General features: G+C 42.4%; 1 protein-coding gene across 1 annotated transcript; it reads right to left on the bottom strand.

Moving 5' to 3' along the window:
- Positions 1–817: 817 nt before the first annotated feature.
- Positions 818–8,943, bottom strand: LOC106648882 (non-classical arabinogalactan protein 31-like). Its single transcript, XM_014366027.2, has 4 exons — positions 8,812–8,943; positions 4,972–5,280; positions 2,381–2,542; positions 818–1,392 (listed from the first exon to the last, which is right to left on the bottom strand). The coding sequence occupies exons 1-4, from the start codon at positions 8,821–8,823 to the stop codon at positions 1,234–1,236; spliced, it is 642 nt and encodes a 213-aa protein (XP_014221513.1). The 5' UTR covers positions 8,824–8,943; the 3' UTR covers positions 818–1,233.
- Positions 8,944–11,158: the final 2,215 nt, after the last annotated feature.

Below are 11,158 nucleotides of genomic sequence, written 5' to 3'. Positions count from 1 at the left end.
ATTGCACGCGAGGCGCTCCTTACCGCGCGGCCGCGATGCCGATGCTGTTTCATCGATATCGATCGTTGCGAGCTGCACAGCCTAATGGATAGCGTGTATAATACTGCATACTCACACACACACACACACACACACACAAGGAGAGAGTCATGGCCTCGCGCGCTCGAGCAGTCGTCCTCTCGGTTCTGAAGCAAGTTGGGTTCGTGCGCTCGGTAAAATTTTTAGCGCTTGCATGTAGAAATACGTATAAAACAAGCACGATGCGATACTAGTACGGGCCTAGACCAGCACACTTCTGTACACTTTTTTGGCTTTTGAAATTTATTCAACTTATTTTTCTCTCAAAATTTTTTGGAGCTTTTGCCCGCAAATATTCCCTCGTAAGCTCTAGACTGTGTTATGCAAAATATGTTAATTAATTGAGCGTTGCCAACTCGTGTCCGTTATACGGTATTACCGATACGTACTACACTCTCCACAGGTACATCTAAACCGAGGTGATAAATCATTTGAACTTTAATTAATAGGTATTCGTGTCTCAATTAAAGTCAATCAGACGAATTTCGTAACGTATAGCAGTATACATGGACGTGTTTACGCGTGGCTCTTGTCTTGATATATTCAACTTATTTGCGAACAATAAATTCGACTTGACAAAAGAACCAATAAGCACATCTGTTCGTTTTGGACAGTTGATGTAATTTAAAACGACCGATTCACTTTTGTTATCAAAAAAACTTTACAAATTCAATGTACTTTTATTATTAAAATAAAAACTCTTTTACATATGTATGTATGTATAATAATAAAATATAAGTGATGAATTACACACATTATATTTGCAAAGATACATGCACATTAATATGAATATTTCAGTATAATGGCGCTATATATTTAATTACATTATCTGGTTTTTGTTTTGTTTTGTATCTCTGCAGTGGTAAACGTTTTGGTCGCGGTGCGTGGAGTATTCGACATTGATAGGCCGAGCTCCATCATCGGGACTCGTTCGTACTTTTTATGCATCAAAGAGATGTTTCTTTCATTTACAGATGAACGATAATCCTTGAAAGAAGTACGGCGAACCGTCGATGCATTGCCGATTTCAGTGGTAGTGGTCATTAGAGGGTGGCTGACGTCCGTCTTCGTCGAGTGATTGTCTCTGCTTGGCTGCGTGACGTACATAGGCGATAACTCGAGCCGCGCAAAAGCAAGTTAAGTTTAAGTTACAACTTAAAAGTAGTGCCCGTGAAGACCATGCAGACCATGGAGATGGCCATGATCATAGTGGTCGTGGTGATGATGGTCCTTGATGTAAACGGGGATTTTCTCCTTAACTACGACTGGATGGGGCACGTGGACCGGCACTGGCACGTGATGGTGGACTGGTACCTGCAAAATCGAGCACGCAACGACCATACGTGTAAGTATTATAAGCACAATCAAAATAACAATATTTAACTCGAGCTCATTAGCGAGAGTTTGAATTTTTTCGTTTCAAAATTTGCACATGATTGCGCAGTACATTTTGCAATAAATCATTATGGAGACAGTAAAACTGGCCTCACACAAGTTGAACATTGCAATTGTCGATTCAAGCGCTTGACTTTTTCGCTTAGAATTCGCGACTGTAATTATAGTCGTGTCCGAGAAATATCTGTTCTCCGGAATGCATATTATTACATCTATATGGGAACGTGTATAATGATCCTCGTTGTATATATATCGAGTTGTCGTACTACTGCGAAGCAGTTGCAGAAACAAACATACAAGCAAACAATAATAATCACCGATCGCTGGAACAATTATTATTTCTCGCGTCGAAGCTCGTGTTATTGTACATTTATAAGTGTATCGCGCCGAGAGCGAGTAAGCCAATCAAGACAATCATCTGGTGCACTGGCGAGCGAATGCAAAGGAGCACGAGCGAGTATTTTTCATTTATAAAGCAAGCTTGCACTAAATGAGCCCTTGAAATATGAAAAAGTGCGCAAAGCCGACACACAGTCGGTTGGCTGTTTCGAGCCGCGTGGCCGCGCGCGCGCACGAGAGAGAGAAAGAAGCAAGGAGCAATGCACGAGAGCAGAGCGCGCGCGCAGAAAGAAAGACAAAGGCTCATTCAGTCGCATCGGCGGCTGCGGCAGTAGCTATGGATATACACAGAGCACAAGCACACTTACACACGTATGCACATCTACTTGCTAGTACAAAAGCGCGCCCTTTCCTTATTATACATGCACATGGTAAGCGCGCGAGCGAGCCCAGGACTCGAACTCGCGCATTGTACATATCTATGAGTTTTTTCCCTCTGTTTGGCGCATAAAAAAAAAAAGAAAAAGAGAGACCGAGAGCATAAAGTAATGGTAGTTTGCTGACTCACCTTGACGGGATAAGGAGCTGGTACGTGAACCGGCACCTTGACCGGTACGTGGACCGGGTAGGGCTTCTCCACTGGCACGGCTACGTGTTTCGTGTGGATGACCGGGTAGGGCTGCGGTACCGGCACTGGCACCGGGTAGGGCTTTGGCACCTCAACTGGAACCTGCATTGAAACACACGAGACAAAATTCAAGAATGAAATTCGCCAAATTGCCCACATGTAGCACAGATTGGCTGCGCAACCTCCTATACTATATTATGTTGTATTATGTTGTAGTAAGAGTTTGCACTTATGGTAGGTACGCGCATAGCAGAGTCTAAATAATATATTGAATGATCAAGCGCGCATGAATTACGCCGCCCGGGGTAACCCGAGACTACTTCATACACACGGCTAATTCCGCATGAGGCGGGCGCACAGGTTTACGCATGGATGCCGTGCCCCGTGCGCTGCTTTGATTTTTTTCGCCATCTTTTCATCTTCTATATTTTCCCAAGAGAAAGAGAGTAAGAGAGAGAGAGAGAGAGCGAAACATCTTTTGTCTTAGCGTTCGTATATTTCGGCTTGTTGGGCGCATAGGATGCTCGTTCACATGGAATCGAGTGTAGAGCTCCGTTGCGGAGTTTTGTTTTTTGCTCGGGCGAGCGAGATATGCGGTTTGAAACGAGCCGCGCGCCGACAAAACCGACAACAGCTCCGAGGAGAGTCTATACGTATATACATTGTGTACCAGCATCGAGTACGCGCGTGCAGCTTACGTTTCGAGGATAGCGTAGAAAAAATCCGACGAAATAGTCATTACGTATAGTTGTAGTCGGTAATTACGACGAAGGGGCTCGATGGCTCCGACTTTGCAGCGAACAATTATTGCTTCACGCCGAGAAACAGTCCGATTAATCATACTACGCTCAGCACTCATGCGCACGGGAATAGATGCAGCCAGAGGCTATGCCACAAATCTATCCCTTTCATGGGCTCGAGTCCTCGTGCACACATGTGTACATTTCGTATCGGCAAAGTAGGCAGGTGATCGGTCGCGACTGGCGTCTTTGCTGAATAACGCACGAAGCGGCTTATCGGCCACCGCACCTTATGTACATATTGCACACGCGGCACTCGACGTACGTGGGAACGTTTAATAATAATCGGAGCGCTCGCGCCGCGATTACGAGGAATCGCGCTTTCGATTAGCCGGATTACAATGCGATCGACGTATCGAGCTCGCCTCTGCTAACGCAGCTCTCGATTGAACGCGATCGGCTGTGTAGCGTAGCGCGTGTCGGGGCTCGAAAAACAAAATACCGAACGTGTAAAGTGGTCAGCGCGAGAAAACAAGTGAAAAACGTCCGAGCTGAAATATGCTCGTATTCGTAGTCGTGCGACTCGCCAAGTTTACCTAATGAACAATGCCGAGTGCAGCAGCTTCTATTCTTCTCTCGGGCGCGCAAGGCGAGTACTCTCTGCGTGTATGTATGCGAGTCCTCGTGTTTAATACGCGAGCGCGAAACAACGACTTGTCGCAACAGGGCACGCAATAGGCCGTATAATATTGCAGCAAGTATTCCTTTTTCTTTTAAACGCGTGTGAACGAGAGGAAAATCAAGATGCAGGATCGCTGCATTTTCTCCCTTTTCTTTCCAGCCTCTAAATGTATTATTATATATATATTTAAGTGTGTGTTTATGGAGAGACTTTGTAAAGACGTAAACTACTGTATCTCGCGCGTGCTCCAAGTAAAGCGTCGTATCTGGCTCGAATTTTCGACGTTATACTACCGTCGCGGCTGCAGCTGCTGCTGTCTTTGAGCGGCAATTCAATGAAAAAGCTCCGAAGCGAAAATCTTGTGTTGAAAGCTGCAGAACGAGTTAAGGCTTTTCTTTAGCTATACGATAATGCCGAGTAATTTACGTCCTGATCGTCGCTTTATATACCCTCCAGCCTGTACGGCACATAATAATCTATAGATGCATTTGGTTGGGATCGAGTTTCGTAATTCAAAGTTACGTTGCCATATGTAACAGACCGAAAAAGTCAAAGTGATTTTATTTTGCTAGTCGCACTTCTTATTACTACGAGCGCTGCATATAACTGTCTTGGCGAGAGATTATTAAGAAACACGCTCGCGTGCGTGCATTTATTATTCGTCTAAGCACATTGTAACGAGGTAAAAGTCAGCTCGGTAAGATGCCAACTGGCTTTTACAACGTGCGGGAATGCATAGCTTTATTCTCGATCAAAGCTGTCCATTTCGAAAAAATTAACGGGCTATAAGCTTTTGAACGAAACTAAATTTTACCTACAACTTTTATAAAATTCATCAAGTCAATAATGTTTAAATATGATGATACTCTCAATAGAATTTCATTGATAAGTGTTGTATTTGTGGTTGCTAAAGTCTCATCAGCGCTGCGTAGAAGATATATCTCTTATTTTTTCTATCATACTTGTGAGAAGGAAAAATTAATAATACATTTTCATGCAAAGTCTAGTTCAAATAGTATATAGGCTGTGCTACGGCGTATACTATAGAATCTTGAAAGACAATGTTAATCACTAGTTTGTATTTTTATTCAGTTTCAAAGAGAACTCACCTTCACAGGGTAAGGCCGGTCAACGGGCACATGGACTGGATAGGGTTTGGGCACATGAATCGGGACGCCGACGTGTTTAACCACCGTGTGGTGAACTGGTACGTGCACTGGCACATGATGCACTGCTGGCACATGATGATGATGAAGATCGAGATGGTGGCCATGATGACCGAACAGGTCGTGTCCGTGGTAATCGCCCAGCAAAAGACCGCGTTTGTCTTTTTTCGTCTCGGTTGCAGCCGCTGCCTCGGGCTCGGCTGGCTTCTTTTCGTCAGCGGCGAAGGCCACCGCCACCACCATTGCTAATACCTTCAAAAATGCAGTTCAATGCTAATTAGCGCATCGAGTTAATAACTATTTATGCCATAAAAAATATTCAGCACAACGGATGCGGCACAAGGAGGCTTGCGAAGTCGCGATCGGTGGAAAAGGCGTATTACTCGAAGCGGCCGAGTCTACGTTTAAGTAATAGCGATGCCACTGTGTCCACACACGAATTTCCTTTCAAAGTATCGTTTCGAAAAGTAACACAACGTACAATTAGTGCTATCCGTCCGCCAAATAACATTCGCGCTTGCATTTGATAATAATCATACCGACATCGATCGGAAGAAAGTTCTAAGTTTCATACCACGACAACATACTTTAATCTCTTTATCAAATTAGTGAAAAGGACGCGGTGTGTGAGCATAATACTTCCGTTGATGCAATACTTTTTTTACAACTCGTTGTTCGTATCGACATTGACTTAAATCAAATATACTACACACATCCTCTCATCAGAACGAGCTTCGGAAAATTATACCTGTATCCCCTTTCATTAATCATTGGAATAGGCTATTGGAACAGCTGCGCGAAATTTTTTGCTGTAGGCTGTGCCTTTATATATTGTGTGAATGAGTCGAAGGTAAAAATTTTGCGCAACGATTATCAGAACATAGGTGCGCGCGCTGTCAAGGTATAAGTTCTTTTCTACTCCTCTAAACTTGAGATAATCAGCCGAGTCGAATCTGTTTTGGTCTTTGGAAGGCGATAACTATTATACACCTTACAATCGCGAACTTTTCACACGCGGTGCGTTAGCCGTGCAGGGCGCGTATGCGCAATATTCGCATATTGATTAACGTCCTGTGTGCGGCTCAAGCGACTCGTGTCGATGTCTGCGTGCGTGTAGTAACAACCATTACGTTGTGCGGCATACATATGTATTCGTATGCAGTGCACTGTGCGATCACGATGGGAACCGAAAGCTTTGATGCAAGCCAAGCATGCGTACGCATCGATTTAGCGACATGGACGTGTTGCGCCGCGCACACAATTGCCTGCTGCACGAGAGGCGACAACGAGGACGAGCACACCGCGTCCATTCATTCATGTGCAGCAAGTCGATCGCGCTTACATACTTATTCGATCGAAACTCGTCGTCGTCTCCCGTTTGATCGTTATAGATATAGATCGCAATACTTTCGTCGTAGCGTCATATAGGCACCAACTTTATATGAGCGCGATGCGCATTGTTGCGTTCTGACTTGTGTCGCGCGCTTATTATTACATACGGCGCTGCACGACACCTGCCGACTCGGGCTTATCCAACTGCTTCGTTTAATTTAATCGAAGCTCCTTCGCGATCGTGTGAATTCCGCGAGTCGTGGGACATTTTACAGCCGATACGCTTGCTACTTTGGCAAGCCCAAAGGAAAAAAATTAAATAAACGACTCGACTCGATAGAGGAAGATCCCGGTAGAAAGAGAACACGATGTTCCTGTGCTTTTGGGGAGTAAATTAAAGGGCCTCCAGAGCGCTACACCAGAGGAGGATAATCCGTGTCTTGTATTTTTGGATATGTATGCATATTCGGGAGAAGAGTAAATACGAGTTAATGATTAATTATCCGTCCATTATGGCCAATGGAAAGCACAGGGCGATCCTCGCAGACAAATTACCCTGGCGCCTGCCCATCGGAATGCGCACGCGCAGCCTGCTTGTAAAGACTTTTCTTTTTGTCTCTTTCAACTCTTTAACGCTACTTCGGTTTTGCCAAGATTTATGACTTCTGCCCAATTGGCGCAAGTTTATTTTACATTTTTTTACTCGTTCTTTTTTTTCTCTCTTTTATTGATCACACTGAAGAAAATTAACTACTCGGTTATGCCTTGTTATGATGAAATACGAAAACAATCTATGGTGAGTCGAATGAAACAAACATTTCTCAAATTCACATTTAAAAAACACACAATTTATAAATTACTACGTGGACATTCAATATCCAATCTCATATGTAGGTAGTGCGCGTTCAAAAATTCTGAATTGAGAATTCATTTGAAATAACTGATTTGACTAAATCAAGTTCAATTCAATAAAAATATTTTTGTTTTAAATTCTTTTTTGATGAGCCTAAATAATCAAAAATAAATAAAAGTGAGTTGAATAAAAAAAACTATTATAGTATGCAGGTAATCCATTGAGAACCTCTGCAAAATAAATCAAGTCTGATACCCCAAGAAACCTACATAATCCTATATAATCCGGGTAATTTGGAGTTTAATCATAGTAATATCGTGTAGCATAGTCAATATTATAATTTGTGTAAGCCTCTATTTAAATATATATTATATTCGATTAAAATTATTAGATATTTTTAATTATTAAAATGCTCTTTTTAAACAAAAATTTTTATTGTGAGCTTTGTCAGAATTTATTTATTTGCTCGAATTGATCAATTCATTCTTTCATTGTCAAAAACACAATCATTCAATGGAACATCAAATATGTTATTATTTACTAGTTTTAATAAAATTAAGAAAAAATTAAATTTTCATTTATTATGTTAAATTTTTAAAATATTTTTGGCTAAATTGAAATAACCAAAAGTAAAAATATATTTTAATATTTTACTACTATTTGCTATCAGAGCACGTACGAATTTTATCTCGAAACATAACTTTCAAGCCGTTCTTTGTATATGCGCTGCTTTCGCACATATAGACATATAAACGCGGTAAAATTATTTTACCGCGCAAAAGTCAAAGAAGGCAGACTACCGTGTATCATACAAAACTCGCTGGGCTAGTAGTCTTGGTGTTCTTTTACAGCTTTTTTTTTCAACTTCTTTCAAAGGATATGGTATACAACACTGAGGATGCACTTTTATACTCTGATCAGTACAAGCGATTACCCAATTTCGCGCTTCAAGCACACTACACAGAGCAAAAGAGAGGCGGACGACCGTATATAGGTAGCTGCTGCGTCTGTTGCTGCTGCTTGCACGGTGGTTCAGAGCGCTTCTCGAGCAGAAAATAGCCGAACTTCCGAGTATGACAAGTGTGCATAATTTTTTTTTCGTTACGTTTTGCGCACACAAATAGCAAACGAAAAGTTAAATGAAAAAACACCGATGCGCATTGAAAATGATGACACAGTGAAGTTCATGTTTATTTTCAATTAATCGATTATAAACAATAATTAATTTATAGAGAATTCACAACAAAAGATGAGGTTCAATTTTAAGCTATTTTTTACAAAACTCGCCGATGCAAGAAATCAAACTTATGAGCAGTTTACTTGAGTGATGCTAAAGAACTTTTTATCCGTTAAAATTGTGCAGTCTTTTAGCAAGTTCGATGTCTGAGAGGAAGAAAAAACTAGCTCGATCGCAAGTAAAATCACAATGACTCTTTAAGACGGTCGTCCAAGACGCGAGCGAGTGCATAAATTCACTGTGAAAATTCTATCGTGCTTCGTAATCTCGGCGGTGAACGAAAGCAAGAAAGGCCCGTGGAAAAAGACAGAAAACAAAAGAAAGAGAGAAGAATAAAAATTTGGTCGTAAAAAACACGTACCAGGACCCTCATGTCTTCCGGCTGTGTGGTACTCGCTCAATGTGCTTGTGCTCGTGCGAATAAAGCTATACACAGTTCTAATGTCGGCTATATTTGAACTTGCTCTGCGCGCGTAGAAGTGCAAAATTACCCTTTATATAGCCGATTCACTTTCATTTCGCGGGATTTGAAACCCCGCCGCTGCCGCGACGAGTCGCGACATAGACACGTACGCTGCGTATATGCACACTAGAATCGGAGGGAACGTTTGCTCACACATTCACACATACACATGGACGGAAAGCCGAGGTAGTGGGTCGTGCGCGAGTCGTCGCGGGGGAATTGTATTGGCGCCTAATGTCTCTCGGGCGCGCGAGCACACTACACGTTCGATGTATCACTTTCGTTTTCGTTTAGCATATCTGCACGCGCCTATAGCCTATATGTGCAGCAATGGCTTTTAATTGAGCTCGCGAGGCCAGAAATTAGACGAACCCTTATCTCCTTAACGAAGCTTCTTCGCATGAATATGCATGCGGGTGCTCGGGCCGATTGATAAGGCATTTATTTTGCCGTGGAGCGGGGAAAAAAGAAAAAGAAAAGACAAGCCGCGGACGGAGGGAGCTCGTGGCGCAGCCGAGATAGGAATATTTAAGCGCGGCTCATTTCGAATGCCACACCTTCGATCGCATGCGCCTGTAGCGAAGGAGCGCGCCGCTAAAGAGTCCGGGCACATGCACAATAGCGCATACTTAAAATAAAAAAGAGATGAAACTATCCGCGCGCACAGGGCATTATAATGCATAATGTATAGCTAGTACAGAGAAGCAGCTCCGCACGAGGATTGTATAACGAGCCACCCGATGCGATAGCGAGCGACGATCGCTCTCTATGGGTCACCTTTGTACTAGCTATTTACGCACACACGAGCGTCTACCTGCATATAAACTACGCTGCACCGAGTATCAACGTAATGCATATATACATACGTACATACTTACATAGGTATATATAAGTTAGTATCTAAACGGCGCTGCGTAAAGCCTAGAGTTGCACACGCGATCGCCAACTTGTACGTGCGGTACGCACTCGAGTACATTATATGCACGTACGGGCGACATTCGATACGGAATCGCGGAAATTCGTCGATCGCTTTTCTGCATACCTGATGATGAAGTAATATAAGATTGTGCTCGTGTGTTTGCTAGCGAGAGTTCATACGTAACGAGAGTCTAATTTTTCTCTCTACGACTTTTTACTTTTTTTTTGCTCATACATATAAACTTGTAGTTTCGGAGGATATATATGAATCGGCGGGTATTCGTCGAGCGTATAATATGTGTACTACGACTCTCGAGAGTACTGCATATAACCGCTGTCACCGAGGAATTATTATGGTACCAGTTAATGATGACGTACACACACACACATATACATACGCCTGTGCACGTAGCCGCGTTCAAGTATAATGTGACACACTCGTCGCATCCCATGGAGAAGCTATGCCAGACAAGGTTTCAGTTGTAGGCAGAAAACGCGTACGCATATTATCGGAGCGATTTCGCGTCGACTGAACAAGTTGTTACTCAATGCATTTGTGTGTTACATGCAATAAGGATACTTCCTTGATGAGTGTGAAAAATATACAAGATTATATCGAAACTGATCGAGTTACAGCTTCGTAATTAAAAACCATACATATATATAGCTAATTCGCGTAATATGCTGCCGAGCACTTTCCAACCTGCGCTGTAGCGAGCTCGCTCCTCTACTGATACGCTTTTAATTATTAAAACCCAAGCTCGGGCAATTGCGAGCCAAGAAACTACACCTGTATCATGTATTTATAACTTTTCAAGAGTGAGAGAAAAGGAGAAAAAATATCACTGGCCGTTCACACGCAATCTGCCCGAGCTCGGTCGCGAGTGACATTAGTGTGCGCTCGTATGCAGCATTATATGCGGCGTCGATCAATACCTCATCTCGCAATTTCATTCGCTTAATTATTCGTGGAAAATGAAACGCGTAAGTCGATTGATTTTACGAGACGCCGCGCGAGCATTATATTCGTGCATGCATTTAGTGGCTTAACGTCTTTGAGACTGTGTATATGTACGCATCGCGTCTACGAGCCTCTTGACTCGTGTTCATTTTTCATTTTACATGTGAAATTTTCTTATTTGCGAAAGGAATTTATTACGCCAGTGTTTCTTTATACGAACGAGTAATGCATGTCTGCATACAGACTAGGTTTATATCGCATGGGCGCCATAAGACTGCATTCATTTTTATATTGTATAAAAATGAAATATAATTAACATTTACAAAAAGAAAACTATATTTTACAATTGATTTAATTAAAGAAAAA

Source organism: Trichogramma pretiosum, unplaced genomic scaffold (assembly GCF_000599845.2).
Source record: "Trichogramma pretiosum strain Unisexual culture from Peru unplaced genomic scaffold, Tpre_2.0 scaffold33, whole genome shotgun sequence".
In the NCBI taxonomy this organism is placed as follows: Eukaryota; Metazoa; Arthropoda; class Insecta; order Hymenoptera; family Trichogrammatidae; genus Trichogramma; species Trichogramma pretiosum.
This window is presented reverse-complemented; position numbering and strand designations above follow the sequence as displayed.